The sequence below is a fragment of the Brassica napus genome (genome assembly GCF_020379485.1).
Source record: "Brassica napus cultivar Da-Ae chromosome A2 unlocalized genomic scaffold, Da-Ae chrA02_Random_35, whole genome shotgun sequence".
Lineage (NCBI taxonomy): Eukaryota > Viridiplantae > Streptophyta > Magnoliopsida > Brassicales > Brassicaceae > Brassica > Brassica napus.
This window is the reverse complement of record NW_026013956.1, coordinates 8,321-26,307: the sequence shown is the minus strand read 5'-3', so window position 1 is coordinate 26,307 and position 17,987 is coordinate 8,321. Positions and strand designations below refer to the sequence as shown.

The following is a 17,987-nucleotide window of genomic DNA, read 5'->3' as shown; positions in this document are numbered from 1 at the left end:
TCCTCCACCTTCTTCGTCGTCGTAGATTCTCAGTGATCAGATCGAGTTTCAGAAGGAGATGACTCGGGAGAGAGAAAGAATATGAAAGGGTAGTTGTTTTTTCGAAACACGAAAGGGGTAGTTACATAGTGAATTGGAAGAGTCAGAGTAGAAGGGTAACATGTTCGAGAAAGAGATGGGCTGTTCTTTACAGGACCACTTTCAATTTTGTTCAGCCCAAATTAGATGTTTTCTTTGTCGAGAAAACAAATGTATGACGTGGCGCATTTCTGGTTTCCTATTGGTTGATTATTTGTGACGACGTAGAAGCATGAGGGGAGCCCTTATTCCCCTTTTAGTATTGTATTCTTCCTCGTCGTCCTCCACCTTCTTCGTCGTCGTAGATTCTCAGTGATCAGATCGAGTTTCAGAAGGAGATGACTCGGGAGAGAGAGAAAGAATATGAAAGGGTAGTTTTTTTTTTTGAAACACGAAAGGGGTAGTTACATAGTGAATTGGAAGAGTCGGAGTAGAAGGGTAACATGTTCGAGAAAGAGATGGGCTGTTCTTTACAGGGCCATTTTCAATTTTGTTCAGCCCAAATTAGATGTTTTCTTTGTCGAGAAAACAAATGTATGACGTGGCGCATTTCTGGTTTCCTATTGGTTGATTATTTGTGAGGACGTGGAAGCATGAGGGGAGCCCTTATTCCCCTTTTAGTATTGTATATTGATACCCGCTATGAGCTGACGATGACTAGCTAGCTATTTATTTGCACAAAACAAAATTAGTAAGCTCAAGAGTCTCCTCGATTTACTAGTAGCAACCTATATCTCACCAACCTTTATCTATCATTCTATCTAGTAGTACTATTAAGCAAAATATTCAGTGCAACAAATCAAAATACTTAGGCTATGAATGTAACACAGTCCAAATGCAGTACATATGCAGATCATTACCAATGCAGATTGAACTGTAATTTTTTTTCCATTCAATTTTTCAAATGCAGAACAAAAGAAAATCTGAAAATCTGCATGCAGGATAAATTTGGTCATTGATTTAATGATCTGCAGGAGAGAAAAGAAAGACACCAAAAACATGCTGAGGGCCAATGAGAATCATTTGTCTTTTGTTTTGTTTTTCTTTTTTTTTTTCTTCTCCAGCTACCAATAAATATATTCATTTAATTTATTTCTTTCACTTTTAAATTCACATAATATTTCATTTCAAAAGTACATTTAATATATTGTTCCATTTTTCATTTTATTAGTAGTTTATTTTAAACGAATTTTATAAGCATATTTTATATATTCTATAAATATTTTAATAGAAAATTATGTATATGTAGATTACATATTCACAATTTTATATAATTTTTAATAATAAATAGTCATGCATATTATTTTTTATATAATCTAAGAATATATGTTGATACTAAATAATTATATAATGTATAGGTAAGGAAACATATATGTTATAGTTTATTTTTTATAATTGATAATATTTAACATAAATAAAATAATATTATTTTTATGGTTGAGGAAAATGATATAAAAAAAAAAATTTAGGATTCAGATTATATTAAATTAGTTCGGATATACCCAAAATAAAATCTAAAATTTAAAATAAAAACATAAAACATATATAGTTATTTACATAGAATGAAGTATTAAATATACTTATTTAAATTTTAAATATTCATTGATATATATCATTTATATTCTATATAAATTTGGACATTCAGATCGATTTTTCTTGATATTTTTCACCCGTTGAGGTTCAGTTTAATAACACTTTCGCTTTGGATATGTTTTATAACGCCCTACAAAACACATCCAGGTATTTATTTTTTTACATTTTGAACTTGGTACGAGTCAGTTTTTTGGTTCGGGTTCGGTTCAAAATTAAGGAAAAGGATTTTATCTCCAGCCCTAATTAACGTCTTTGGATCTTGTTTGTACTATAAAAATAATTAAAGGGATCTTGTTTGTACTATAAAAATAATTAAAGGGACAAGTAATACTCTTTGTTATTTTAATGAATTTTATATAATTTTTAAGTTTCAATATATTTATTATAGTGATATTTTTTTTACGGTTTTTTGTTTTAATTGTGTTTACCTTTTATATAATGTTTAAACTTTTTTGTATTTATTAAATTAATTAAAAAATAATTGATAAGAATTTGTATTTTTTTTAGATATTTAATTTTCAAATTTATTTTTAACATTTGGTTAAATACGCTAATTCGATAAAATAGCTTAACCAGTTAGATCTGCATTTGTTCTGCATGATCTGCATTTGTTCTGCTTGATCTGCATTTGTTCTGCTTGATCTGCGTTTTGGATTTGATCTGCGTTTTCTTGATCTGCTTACCATTCGAAGCCTTAAAATATATTACAAAAAATCCATGTAGATTTACTAATTTAATTTTCATATGTAAAAGCAATCAAGCTTTATGCATATTTTTCGAACAATATATATCGTAATCCATTCTACCTTTAGTATCCAGGACAATTAAGCCTAAAAATGAGCAAATACAATTCATCATATGCTTACCATCTGAATGGACACTGAACATCCCATTGCTTTTAGAATCGATGCATATATTTCCGCAGACTTGATTGCATATTTCTAGATTTATTATTCGATGTTTCATACAAAAGTTTGGGATGCATTGCCTTACGCAGTTATCAACTGCCTTTTTCAAAGAGAGGTGTGTACCAAAAACAACATCATGAACATACTAACGATGCATATTTTTTTCAACATTTGAGGCATAGATGCGGTGTGAACTGATTGATCTCATGAATATTTGTCTTAATTGGCTTAGGCTAGAAACTAAACAGTCATATAATATTCTGAAGCCCATTATAAAAATTTAGAAATTGTTTTTTAAATGGACTCAAATTGACGCATGCATCATTTTAAGTGTAAAACCACCAACAACCATTGGAATCCCCTATGTATTAATCCATAACAACATATTTTCGTAACTCCGTATTATCATTAGGATGACTCTTAGAATACTTAGAAAATAATTTCTCCATACAAAAATATATTATAAATTTTATTAAACTAACTATCAAATTGATTAGTAGTGTACAAAATAATATTTCAATTTTTTCTTAAATAAAATCTATTGAATTACTATATGATTAACATATATATGACAATTAATGATTATGAATAATACATATTTAAGAACAATTTTTGTATCATATCTATTTTTTGTTTAATTTTATATTATTAAAAAATTAAACAATCACGCTAATCATATAAAAATTATATTTTTTTCTTATATGTTATATTTTGAATTTTTAAAAATAATATACAATACTAAAAATAGTAAAAGTCACACATTGAAAATTTTGTGATCAATTTTTTAACATTTTTGTTCAAACAATATACAAATGAACATAAATCATATGAATATGAATTCTCATTAATAGATATTCATATTATAGATATATATATAGTAATACATTTAAATTAAATTATATATTATATATAAATATATAAATATGTTAATTTCAAAATTTGCATTGAAAAATTATTGAGATCTTAATATTTTTATTTTGAACTTTGTATTGATAAATCTCACATTAAAAGTTTTGTGATTTAAATTTTTGTTACAACAAATATACAAATGTTAATAAAATCAAATGAGTATGTCAATAATAAATATTTATATTAAAACTAAACTATATATATATATATATGTGTGTGTCAATATCACTAAAGTTTAATTATATACCATATAAAGTAAATAAATAATTTTTTTATTTATTTGCCAAAAACATGACTGTAAATAAACAAAAAAACTTCCAATACATTTCTTCAAATAGAAGTGATTTTTAATATTGAAAAAAAAATATATATATATATAGATATTATTTCATTTAGAATAAATATTTTAGTCTTGATTTTTATTCTAAGAAGCTTTTAATGAAATATTATGACAAGATTCCAAAAACCCACTTTTGAGTTTGTTCGAATAATGAGAGATTTGATCATTTGTCTAATATTTATTTCTTCCTAATATCCTATCTCACTATCATATTCTTTATCAATATACTCTTATGTAATTCACCGAATTCACAAAAGAAGTTAAAAAAAAGAAACAAAACTCATATCAGTAAAACAGAAACGAGAACGAAAACACAATTTTATAGAAGTAGACTTATGGAGAGACAATAGTAAACAAATTGAGAGCAGAAAACTTAATCCCCCTTTCGTTATTTTGAAATCGACGTTACCTATCTGATTTTTGTGATTTGTGTCAGACACAAAACTTAATTTTATTTTGTGCATATGAAGTCATAAAAATAATTTAAATGAGTTGTACTATGTTAAATCTTCAACAACAATGATACATTTTAGAGACTAATATTTGTATTCGTCATTTTACAATCGTTAAAAATTGTAATGTTGCAAAATGTTAAAACTATTTAATAAACAACACAATCAATATAAAAAAAAACTCATCCGCGCTTGCGTGCGGATTATCATCTAGTTTTTATTTAAATTTTACACAAATATACATATATATATATAGTATGTGTGTACTACATATAGTCTATATGCAACATGAGATCATTTAGTATTGATTTATTTATGCATAAATAACATAAGAATCGTGCTAAGTTTACGTCCTTAAGTTTAATTTTGATACAGAAATTAGAAATAAATTCCGAAGTTCGTTTTTTGGACCATTTATTTTAGGATATTATAAAAAACTAAACTGATGATAAAAATGTGAACGACATGATAGAGATAGACAACTAAAAGAAGACGCAGCATGTGGAATTGTGGTTGATGAATATGGATCTTAATGACTATTCTAGACCAATGTGTAACAAACAAGGCTTACAAATGAAAGGGACATGTATAGTGTATACATTATACATCAATAACATAATACATACTTGCGTATATAATTTCAATACACAAGCTAACAAGTAGTCATGCATATATATGAGAAACACTCCAACGCATAAGCTTACAAGCCTGTCATGTAAATACCCATCTTGTGTCTCTTTTTTGTGAAACCTACTTTGTTGTTTTCTTTTGTAACTGGGATATATTTTTCGTTAAAAAAAAACGCTGGGATATATATATATATATATTGTATTATGGGGAAATTTTACTTATACACTTTGTTTGATACCACAATTCAATTTTACCATCAATCAAAGGACATTTTCACAAATACCACTTTCATTAATGACCAAAAGACAATACTACCATTATCTTATCTTCTCCTCAATCATCGATTCTTCTCTCTTCTCTCGGAGTCACCGAGATCCGCCGTCTCTTTGTCTCACGCAGCGGCGACGAAAGAGATTGCAGAGAATCTCAATTCCAAACCTCTAAAATATCGACTCATTTACGAGATTCAATACCAAGTTAAACTTAACAGCTCAAAGAAGTGATTATCAATCAAAACCGAAGCTTCCATGAGCGATATGATCCTCATCGAATCCAGAAACTTTGGTTCTTAAAGCTATTGAAGGCTGTTACCACTGTTCCCCTTCCGCCATAGCCATCGATGGAAGAAGACTAGAAGAGTATTCATTTTGTTACTAGAAGCTTTGATTGAGATCAGCCCCAATCTCACAAACAATTTTGGTAAACACCGATCTTATTCCTATCTTTCATCTCAGTTCTAATTTGGCACTTGCATGAATTAAAAACTCAACTTTTGTTGTTGTTCTTGTCTAATTCTGCTGTTTTCTAGATGGATAATTCAAAAGTAATTGCAGCTGTTTATGGCCCAAGAGAGGTACTCTATTACTCATTCTCTTAAGATTGGTGATGCTTTTATTTATTTGTGTTTAATTGTATACATGTTCTCGTTCAGATTCAATACAAAAGCCAACAAAAGAATGGTCATATATTGGTATGTATATGTTTGTGTATACTCTTCTTTGTATAAAGCTTTGTGAATTTGAAGTGCTTATGGATACGTTGCTTTACTTGTATGTTTTGGTAGGTACTGTTTGAGTATAGTATGGTATAGTGATGTCTTAATTTACTAATAAATAAAAGAATCTTTGGCTGTATGCGTATAGTTTGGGTTTATCAATCGATATAATGGTCAGGTTCTTGAAACTTAAAAGCTTACTTATCTGTTGTTCCTTGGTTGATTTGTTATGATGACGAAGAACCGGCTTGTTACGCTCATCACATATGTCAAACCTGAATAGCTACGAGATGTTATGTCAGGAGGATGGTAAGACTTTCTTCTATCTGCATCAATCCAGTTAATCAACGATCAAAATATTGTAAGCTTTTCACACTGGCGCTTCTTTTTTGTTAATGGTTTTTTTGCTACAGGTTCTTTGTGCTTCAAATGAAGACCACTTAGTGGTGGAACCATTGCCACCACCTGCTGGAGCTAAACCAGGAGAGCGTGTTTCATTTTCAGGGTATATAATATAGTGTAAATTGGCTTAACACCAAACCTCTTTTGATTGCTTTGGGTACATACTTTGTAACATCACTTACTTAAGAACCCTTATGTCTTAATATTTATATAGAGTCGAAGGAAAGCCAGAAGAACCCTTACTTTCTAAATTTTTATAACTAATTTATAGACCTTTATAAAATGATCTATAAATTATTATAACTGAACTCTAAACTCTTATAAATGATTTATAAATATTTATGAACTCTCTTATAAATGATTTAGAAGTATTTAAAAATATTAATAAACCCTTATAAAAATAACTTATAAACTCTATAACCATTTATCAACTCTTATAATATTATTTATAAACGTTTATAAAATTATCTATGAGCACCTGTATATGATTTATAGGACCCTACTAGATCATTATAACTTTTTAAAGGCTTATAAATTATTTATAAGAGTCTTTTTAAATCTTTATAATTGATTTCTAAATCGTTACAAAATAATGTATAAATATCTATAGCTGAGTCGTAAAATCTTTTAAATTATTAACAAATATTTATGAACTATTATAAATAATTTAAAAGCCTTTATAAATTTTTATAGCTAATATATAAATCTTTATAAAATAAGTTATAAACCCTTACAAATTAGTTTATGAATCATGCCTGATAAATGATTTATAAGTCTTTATAAATTATTTTATGGTTTCTTTTTAATTTAAATTACCCAAATCCTTCTATACTCTATTTTACTTAAAATCAACCATTTCTACTTTGAACTGATGCTTACAATTAGGGACACATAACTCAGATACAAGGAGTTATAAAACCATTTATTAGGTTCAATTTATAAGGCTTTCTAAATATCGTTTAAAGTATAATTCATTTATAAGAGGGAAAATTGCAAACTAGCACATCTGAAGTACACTTGTTCATGTTTACACTATTAAGATGTCCATTTTTAAAAGCACCTAAACTGTAAGGAAACAAAAGACAATTATATCCTCTAATCTATTTCTATTCATGGTGAGAGACGAGATCTCGTCGACGAGTTTTAAACTGCCTCCATGGGTGGACTACATCATCTTTGTCGGTGGACTACCGTGCTCCGTCAGATCAAAAGTAGCTGGATCATAATCGACCATCTATAAAGTTTATAAAACACATATAAGTATTTATATAACTATTTATAAAGGTTACCATTTATGAACCATTTATAAATTTTATAAGAGCTTATAAAACTTTGTATCAACCATCTATAAAATTTATAAAACACATATAAATATTTATATATCTATTTATAAAGGTTTATAAAACTATTTAAAAGGTTTATAAAACTATTTACAAGAACTTATAAGCTATTTATAAGAGTTTATACATTTATTTGTAACTGTTTATAAATTAATTTACAAGGTTTATAAATCTATTTATAAAAGGTTATAAATCTATTTATCAGGGTTTATTCCAAGGATTATAAGAATTTAATAATATTCATAACACAATTTATAAGAGTATAAATCAATTTAGAAGTGTTTATAAATCAATTTAGAAGTGTTTATAAAGGATCATACAAGCCACTCTTTATGACCTGAAGGCCATCAAGATTCAAGGTTTTGACAGCAACAGTAACGCCAGTGCTAGGCTTAACAGGAGCAGTTCCGTTCTCCCCCACCCATCCTTTAAAGACACAACCAAAGCCACCTTCTCCGAGAAGACTTTCGGGTCTGAAATTTCTAGTAACCAAATTGAGATCAAGGAAAGTAAACTGCTTGAGGTGAGAATACATCTTAAGCTTTTCACTGATCATAGGAGTGGACAAAGAGCTTTCATAATTGGTGGTTGTTGCTGTTGTAGAAGAAGAAGAAGAAGAAACAGGGCCAGCTGGTTGCTCATTTGATTTCACAGATTTTGAAAGCTCTTGTCAATGGTCTTCCAGGTTTAGCAGGATAATGCTTATAACTTTTGGTGAAATATTTTTGAACTTCTGCCATTTGCAGCATATGTGATCTCAGCTCGAGCTGGAAGACCATTGACAAGCAATTCAAATAACCTGATCTCACAGTAAGAACATCTTGAAACTGCTTTGTAGCTCCCATAAGTTTTGTTTTCAAGTCATCACAAAATGTTTAAAATGTTTATAATGATTTATAAGAATTTATAAAAGGGTTTACAAAATCACTTACAGGTGTTTGTAAAGATTTATATAGAAATTATAAGGGTTTATAACGGGTTTATATAAGATTTGTAAGGGTTTATAAAAGGTTTTAATAGGTTTTGAAGAGTTTATATAGGGTTTATAAAAATTATAAAGGTTTATAAAACCATATAAATATTTATATAACTATTTCTAAAGGTTTATAAAACCATTTATGAACCATTAATAAATTTTATAAGAGCTTATAAAGGTTCCCAGTGTGCTTTGATAGTAGTCCCACAAGTATATCCCTGTTTGTTATAACCTGTAATTGCAACCAGGAACGTGAGATATGTACTGAAATTAAATTTTTCTTCACCTCAAGTTTGAAATTCCTAGCCAAATGCTCAAGTGAGAAGCATAGGTATGAACTTATAAGCACATCATGAACATATCTCAGTTGAAATTAGATTTCCAGAATACAATGTGTACAGAGGGAGTAACAAACGTTTTTGGCACGAATCAGGACATCACTGGCAGCCATCAACCCAGAAGAAGGCACACGAGGCTGCTGGATCATTGCTGCAACATATCGTTTCAAACATTTGAGAATAGTACAAATACTGAGAAAAAAGATAGTACAAATACTGAGAAAAAAGATCTTAAATCATTCACAAAGAGTTAAAAAACTAACAGTCTCGCCATAGTCACGAGTAGTCCCTGTGGAGTTGATGTAAATGTATACAGGCTCCTTGGGATCCAGCCACTGAAGATACATTAGCTCTGAAACAATGAATCAATTGATGTGTCAACTATCAAACTCAATAAATCATAGTATTGCTCAAGTCAATTTTGAATACATCACCGTTAAACTTCCAAACTCAAGAACATAACGAAGTTAAAGCTTAATACTTGATGATCCTTTAAATAGTCTAGGAATCCATCATCTAGGGATTGGAATTGGAAGGGATGAGTTCACCTGAGCAGGCGAAGACATGAGCTGAGGCGAATCGAAGATGTCAATATACGGCGGCGGACTCGTAAGAGGAGGCGTTTGATCACCAAAGGCTTAAGCTGCTCGACACATTACGAGCTCTCGGAGCCGTCGGATCTTCACCAGATTCTGAGAGATATCGTCTCGTTCGTCTGAGCTTGTAGATTCTGTCAAATCTCGCCGGAAACTCGTCAACGTCGTCAGATCTTGCCGGAAACTCGTCAGCATCGTCAGATCTCGCCGGAATTGGTCAACGTGAAGAATCTGAGATTTGGAAAATTTGACTTTGAAGAAGGCATATGTTTATGTTTGATTAAATAAGGGTATAATGGTACTTTAGTCATTAAAATTTTAGTGGTAAAGTTGAAAAGTGTAAAGTTGAAAAGTGGTATTATGAAAGTGGTATTAGTGGCAATTTCCCTATCAAATTATGGTAAAGCTTAAACGTATCCCTCAAGCATGTAAGAGACTACAAGGTTGTGACTTATTAACATCCCACATCGTGGATGTATAATGTCTTTAGGCAATATATACCTAATATCACACAAGTAATAAATGGAACATATACTGATTAGAGAGCCTGTCCACTTAGGACATTAAAATCGTCCAATAGAAAGTTGTTTATTTGACACGTCATCTGGACTTCCTGTTTTAAAAAAAAAATCTGGCGTGAATTGATGTTGGGCCATTAAACCCATCGTAAATAATAGACGGACATACGAAAATTTCTTTTTTTTTATCTATCGTGAAATGATGTTGGGCCACAAAACCCACCATAACTGAGACACAGATACACGGGATTAATATTACTCGAGCTTGCCTTCTTCGATACGAGAACCTTTGCTCTTCCTCTTCTTTGTTCAGTTTCATGATTTCATCCTCGAACATCAATACCTCCTCCACTTTGTCTCTCTTTAATCTCATTAATGGATTCACTTTGTTTTCCTCCTTCAGATTTTGTTTATAAAACTCTCGATCTGAGTTTTATTTCGATCAGATTTTGTTCTACAGTCTCATTACTACATCGCAATTGCAATGAGTTCGAACGGAGAAACCCTGTCGGAGAAACCAAAAGGCGTTGATGCTGACTCCTTTCCCGGACCGATTAAGCCCACCGGTACATCCTATGTCTCTTCTGGCCTCTCGAACGGCGATCCCCACTCGAAGAAAACCAAAAGCGAAGCGTCTGTCTCCTCCGGTCTGATCAAACCCAGCGGCAAGACCGGTGTTTCTTCCGGCCTCTCGATCGGCGTGCCTAATTCGAAGAACCCCGACTGTAAGAACCTGATCTTTTGGTTATCAAAATTATATACTCCGTTTGATTACCGGAAAAAAAATAGAGTATGAAGCTTTTGTGATCTAAAACAATGAGATGAACAAACTATATATTTTATATTGTGGTTCGTTTTGTTATCAAATCATAGAGTCCGTTTGATCACCAGAACAGTTATTGAGTCTAGAGCTTCGTGATTGAAGACACTGATATGAACAATATTTTTTTTTATTATATTGATGGTTTAGTCTACAGAAAATATAAACGCATTGATGAATTCAACGCTCATATTGCACTGCAGGTACGAAGACCGGTGTCTCTTTAGGCGTTAGAGGCAAAGCCGCTGTCTCCTCTCGCGCCAAGGGAAAAGCCATTGTCTCCGCCAAAGCTGTGGAAGTGATGTCTTTCAAGGATGTGAAATTCGGAGCTCATGGATGCGAGTTGAGATTTCGGTTGATCCATTTATGGGAAGCTCGAAATGTTGTGACGAAGACGCTTATCGGTCTCGAGATGTTTCTCATTGACCAAGAGGTATAAAGTGAACTCTCTTTTGCGGTTTAGTTTAAAAAAAATTGTTTAGTCGAGATGCTACTAAATCGTTTATATTCAAACTTAGCGTTCTATTCTTTGGTTCTTTTAATGAATTTGTACCAAGTTTTTGCTATTGGTAATAGAACCATAACTTTATTTCTGTTGTTGATGCATTGCGGTTTGAATATCTTTAATGTTTGTGTTTATTTTTCTAGGAGTTCCTGTCTAGCTTCCTAATTTAATTTCTCTATTGTTGATAACAGGAAACTGTTATCCAGGGCTTCATTCCAGCTGGGAGGATAGATACTTATCTGCCACACATGAAAGTTGGTGGCATTTACAGGCTTAACAGTTTTTACGGGTCTAATAACAAGACTCTGTATCGGGTGGCTGAACCAAGTGTCACCATCACCTTCTCATCGTATTCTGTCCTCTCTGATCTAGAGGATAGTTCGGTTTGTTTCCCTGAGGACCGTTTTCGGTTCCATGGATATGAGGAGTTCGATGCTGCCTGCGACTTGAGAAGGGATCTCTATGGTAAGTTCTCACTGTTTTATAGTATAATGTTTAATCTAACCTTAGATGATGTGTTTAACTCAAAACTAATATATTCAGCATTGTTTGGCTAGGATAATGTTCTGATACATTCTTAGATATTAAGGTTTCATGGTGGGTTTATAAGATATAAAGCACTAAGTTTGATTGTTTATTATGCAGATTATGTTGGTCACATCAAGCTTGTGAATGGGCAAGTTCTCAATGACAGTCTCGTGCTAGATGATGCCGAGATAGCTTCATCCCGCCGAGTTTTGCTTCATGTTCAAACACATGAGTAAGCTAATCTATATCTTTTTCATAATCATATATTGACACTCTTAACAAACATTTTTTGATGTTATAGTGGTCCGGTGATGAAGTTGTACCTCTGGGACAAGGCTGCCTCTGATTTTAGTGGAAAATTTAAAGCATCTGGAGGAGCTGCAAGTGTTATTTTGGTCACCACCTTAAACCCGAAACGTTTTGGAGGTTCGTATCATCAGCTTTTTCTTATGTTTTAAGAAGTTACATAGGATGGTCAATGGATTTTATCTGATTAGTTAGCTTTGAGTAATAGAACTGCACTTGAATGAATTTGGGCTTATTAGCTATAAGACATTTGAAAAAGTTTGTGAGGAATTAAGAGATATACATAATTCTACATCTCATTTTACATTATAATTTAGCATTTTTATTATAACATTGGATCTGTTATAGGTGTCCTAACTCTCTCCTCTATGACGTCATCACGGGTATTTCTGGACAGTGATGTTCAAGCAACCCGAGATTATCTCACTTGGTAAGCATTCGTGTGTTTAGATATTGTTCGTAGTTATCCTATCGTTGTCTGATGTTTGGACGTTGTCTTCAGGTTGAACTCAAACATGGATGTTGCTGATATAGTTTCTGCGGAAGTTGTCACTAAGACTGAGACAGTGACCATAGGCGAGCTCTTCTCCTATATGAAGCAGGAAGCTGCCAAGGTAGTACATACGAATGAGTAACGCACCCATTATGATAGACTCAGATTCTAATATAATTATTAAAACGTTTTGCAGGTTGCTTGGTTTGAGTGCATAGCAACAGTTGGTGATGTTGTGCACGGATCAAGATGGTATTACATAGGTTGTGGTGTGTGCCACACTAAAGCAACCAAAGGACCTACCACCCTAATGTGTAAAAAATGTGGGAAGAGTGATATTGTTGGTGTTGCACAGTAAGTGGTTCAGATTTACTTATACTCATACTTCAATGCATTAATTATAAAACTGCTCATGACACAGGTACCTAGCCAAGATATCTGTGTATGACAATGATGATCAGGCGTGTTTTGTGCTCCTTGGTGATGCTGGTCAGGAGTTGACTGGCAAGAAAGCTTCTGAGTTGGTTGATAGTTATTTCGAGGTAATTACAAACCTGTATATCTTTGTTATTTGAAACTGTATTTTCTCAAAATAGTTCGATATATATAGTGACAATCGTTTAAATGTATGTTAGGCCAATGAGAATATGGGAGATGATCACTTGGTTCCGGTGCCTCAAGCTCTGATCAATACCATAGGACAGACTCGCAAGTTCATTGTGAAGGTATCAACTCACAATTTGACTGGCAAGACCCAAAGTTTGACTGTGACAAAGGTGCTCATTCCAGAAGATCCAGAAATTGAAGGCAATGTAGAAAATGTGACTATACCAGATGCCCAGAAAACTTTGCAGAATGGAATTGCTGAGGATGGTCCTTCCACACGCTTTGAAGAATCTGGTGGTGAGAGGGTGAAAAGGACTGCTGATAATGTTGAGGCAGAAGATTCAAAGCGAGCCAAATGTGGCTAGGATGTATGTAAGTGATGGATTTATGGTGACTAAGAGTCTATGCTTTGTTTCTTTCCAATTTAAGACTTTATCTTTGCAATATTGAACTATCTCTCTTATAAACTTTGTTGGTTAAATTTATGTTTAATAATTTCTTTCTTTGAGTTTGATGATTTAGTTTGTTGGTTGTGATGCTTTCCGAATTTAATTGAAGCTTTTGGCTTTTTAGTGTGTTGTATATTGTATATAGGCTTTGCCGTATGTTATGAAATAAATCTGATTTTGTATCATTTTTAGCTGTTTTACGTGTATATGATATGGGCCGAGTATCGACTAAATGCAATGCATTGCGATCCACACATTACATTTGCTTAAAATTCTGATTTGGGCAAGTGATAAGACTAATAATGGATACAACTAACATATCATTAGTTACACTTACAAGATTAATGATTTTTCTTCTTATTTAAATTATAGTAGATTCTTCTTTTTAAAGGATGTAAGTTCATTTCTTTTTTGCAGCTTAAAATTTAGAGTGAAACTATAAACATCTATATGTGGTACATTAGTATTTCTCCACTTTGCAGAAAATTGGACTTTAAAATAGAAAGTTGGGTTTCTTGCAATCTAAGGGATTCATAGTGACAACTTGATTATTTTAACATATAGGTTAAAACTAATTGTTTAAAATGGACTCTATACTCCGGCTGTTCCAAGACTCATTAGCATCATTAACATGATAACATTTTTCTATTCTATAACACAAAAACAAAATTAATTAATTTTAATTTTTTAAAAAAAATTATATTTAACATTTAAAATCCTTAAATTTATAGGCACCCGTTCATGCGTTCTTATGATTTTTTTGCTTCTCTAAATAAAACCACAAACCCTTCAGATGATTATGTATGATTTATTGTTCACCCTCTTTTCATATATTCAAAATTCTTTCCTCTAAATTTTTGTCAAGATATTGAACTTACATGAAAGATGCGTTGTAAATATAGCTTTTGGCCAAAGGAAATCATCAAAAAAACATTAATAAAAGGATAACAAGATCACTACTTACTTCCCAAGTTCAAACTTTGTAAGTTCTTTAGGGCAAATTTATCAAATGATATTGCATATCTATATGAACTAAAAGGAAAAATACATCACCACATTATCCGCCCGTAGGGCGGACACGGACCTAGTATATGTAATGTGGCAATCTTCCACTTTTAAGTTAGCTTTTTAGTGTGAGTTAGATACATCATTAATATAGTATCAGAGTTCATGTTAAAAGCTCAACATATGATTTTCTACGTAAACAATTTCCTACTTATGTAACATGTACAAATGGTCCATATTGTTGTGGTATGTCCGAAATGTTAGGTTTAGGTTGTTTCCGTTGGACAATTTTCCATCTACATCTTGAGAGGGGCTATTAACATCCGAGATCGTGGATGTATAGTATCCTTAGACAATATATATGTGATGTGGCAATCTTTTACTATTTTTTGGGTGTGAGTTAGGTATATGACTAATATGATTATAGCGCAAAAAATAAAGGTGAAACATGATTTATTACTCCAGATTAAACTGAGAGATTGCCGGTCAAGTGAAATTTATTTATCTAACATTTACTCTAGTTATTATTTAAACAAAAGAAAACTCACACCTATTATCTTGCTAGTTTTTATGAAAGTAACGTCTTTTTTTTTTGCTTTTTACTCTTTTTTCATTTTTTTGTTTCTTTCCACTTCCACTTTTTAATTTCTCTCGGTTACTCCACATATTAGTATATTATCAATCACACTCTAAATCCTAGTCAATCAAAATACGAATACTTAACCAATAGTATTAAAATTTGGTAACAGACGCTAATGATGCCACTGGAAAGATAAAACGAAACCATTTGAAATTCGCATGTGAAATGTAGCTTTTACTCTGAAAACTAGGGTGTATAAAAAGTTAAAAATATGACGATATCGAAGATGATTTTTTCTTTCAACGAGACCCCACGCACGTGCAAGTGTTATCCACACGCTTTTTTGCCATTCATTATCTCACTTTCTTTGTTTATTAGCAGAAAGTTCAGTTCACTCATAGATTTGCATTCTCTTTCGCAATCGTACGCGAAGGTTGAGCACAACGCCAGAACGTGTTCATCTTGATTTTTTGTGTCTTGTCGTATTCTTACTTTTCTAGAAATTGATCACTCTTTCTTTTAGTTTTATTGTAAATATAAATACGTTGTCTATTAATGATTTAAAGTGTGTTCTTGTCGGTTTTTAATATAAAAATTACTGTCTTCCTAAGTACTATACTCTTTTATCTAAACTCATTTTAATTCTGTTGACAAAAAAAAAACTCATTTTAATTCTTTTTCTCTAGAACTGTTCAATTGGGTTTCTAACTTTTTTAATCTGTTTTTTTAACTTATTTAATATATATATAAAACCCATTTGTGTTAAAAAGACTATTCATAATCTTGATTTTAGGAATATCATGTGCGAAAAATAATAACAATCGTTAAATAGACTTTATTTTATATTCTTAGAATTACATTCAAGAAGATGTATATGTCTTCTTTATACATTTAGTCAATAGAATAGCGTACATTCCAATCTTTTTTGTAAATTTTCAAGCTTATGATCAATAAATTTGATATTCAATAAAAAACGTATTTGTCAGGTAAGCAGTATTATTTGATCATTGTATAGATATTTGTTGATTTATAATGATTAGATCCATACTGAATAGCATCTTCATATAATTTTTGTATATTGTTTATAACAAAAATAATACCCACCACCACCACCAACAACAAAATAATAGAAAATGTTTTTCTTCTCCAAACATTGCCAGCATTTGTCCTTTTCCTAGTTAACTTCTTGTTTTGTAATATCTCACTGCAATACAAGAAAATTAGGTTAAATATATATTCAGTGGATACGTTATGATAACAATACATATTTTATCATATCGTATCCGGTCATATTGTTTTTTTTTTGGAATATTTTGATGTCTGTATCTTTAGCAGGTTAGAAAATGGCTGAATGTCGACCCGACTTGCCATGACATTGATTGGAGTATGGAAGCTAGAAAGCTAGTCAAAAAGGCAGCATATAAGATTTGGAATCCATCAAAAGCGTTTATAGTGATAAATTTTGACGTAATATTCAAAAAGAAAAAAAAATCGACACTCTGAGCCTGACTTCTTATTTTCCATTTCAATCAAATGTTGAAATCCTATGAAATTATTTGACAATTTTGTTAACAATATAAATTAAAAGATAAATTTTAAATTTACTAAGTTAACACAAAAGTTTGTGAATCTATTTTTGATAGATTAGCTTGAAAATGTGTGTTTTGATTGAAAGAATAACTTCATTATTGGATAGTACCCAACAATAATAATAATAAGTGGGTAGTCAAATGTCTCCATCTTGCAAAATCAACACAAATGTTAGGTTTCTGGTAAACCAGATTGTGAGCTTATTCCTACTTAATTATTCCGAGCTGAAATGATATTCGATCCCTTTAATTTTGTTGTTGTTGCTTTTGTATAACTTATACCTTAATTAAACCCTAAAGAGAACTAGTTGACATCGTGAACCACAAGAGCAATGTATTACGTACTCAGTTTTATTTCTTTCAAGTCTTGAAATCGGTTGAGTCTAACCAACCACTGAATAAATTGTAATGGCCAACCAGGAGCGAAGCCACGTTGGTGGTTAAGGGTGCCCGTGCACCCATTATGTTATAATAATTCTCATGTTTTGCCTAGCAATTGTATCTCAGTTAGCTGAGTTGGCAATTAGTGCACCCATTAATCTATCAGTTCGTGAGTTCAAGGCACCCATCACTCCAACTTTTTATATATATATGTACAGATAACATATTTTATTTAATAAATGCACCCATTAAATTTTATTGCTGGCTTCGCCCCTGTGGCCAACCAATAATCGTAAAAAGGCTGCCTAAGTCCTAACTCCTAAGTTCCTAACACACTGACACGGCCTGCCATAGCCTTTTTGCCTCCTTTTCTTATCCTTTTTTGAAGGCCGAAACATTTTCTTTTATGGTGATCCTAATTTGCCGATGGATTTATTTGGCGATCACTCATATTCAGATAAGTTATTAAATCTTCTCGATCTATTCTTGATTGCCTCAAAGATGATATAAAACTACTATAAATTCATTTATGCACCATATCTTATAATGTTTAATTTATAAGTTAAATTATGCATCTACATAATCTCATTAGTGGTCATCACCTGACGAAAACGAATGTGACTAGTCTCTTTATGTAAAAAAAATCTTAAG

The 17,987-nt window shown here is 31.5% G+C and overlaps 1 protein-coding gene and 2 long non-coding RNA genes across 3 annotated transcripts; 2 read left to right on the top strand and 1 right to left on the bottom strand.

The window, feature by feature from the left end:
- The first annotated feature begins 4,818 nt into the window (after window positions 1–4,818).
- Window positions 4,819–6,549, top strand: LOC125594048. Its single transcript, XR_007329735.1, has 5 exons — window positions 4,819–5,609; window positions 5,719–5,763; window positions 5,842–5,880; window positions 6,146–6,213; window positions 6,318–6,549. It is a non-coding gene; the product is annotated as an uncharacterized LOC125594048 (long non-coding RNA).
- A 712-nt stretch (window positions 6,550–7,261) lies between these two features.
- On the bottom strand, window positions 7,262–10,009 carry LOC125594049. Its single transcript, XR_007329736.1, has 3 exons — window positions 9,509–10,009; window positions 9,224–9,312; window positions 7,262–9,111 (listed from the first exon to the last, which is right to left on the bottom strand). It is a non-coding gene; the product is annotated as an uncharacterized LOC125594049 (long non-coding RNA).
- A 549-nt stretch (window positions 10,010–10,558) lies between these two features.
- LOC125594050 (replication protein A 70 kDa DNA-binding subunit E-like) lies at window positions 10,559–13,697 on the top strand. The gene is made up of 10 exons (XM_048770367.1): window positions 10,559–10,799; window positions 11,098–11,327; window positions 11,591–11,864; window positions 12,045–12,159; window positions 12,229–12,353; window positions 12,582–12,663; window positions 12,736–12,847; window positions 12,923–13,080; window positions 13,148–13,268; window positions 13,362–13,697. Exons 1-10 carry the CDS (start codon window positions 10,559–10,561, stop codon window positions 13,695–13,697), a joined length of 1,794 nt encoding a protein of 597 aa, XP_048626324.1.
- The last annotated feature ends 4,290 nt before the right edge of the window (window positions 13,698–17,987 follow it).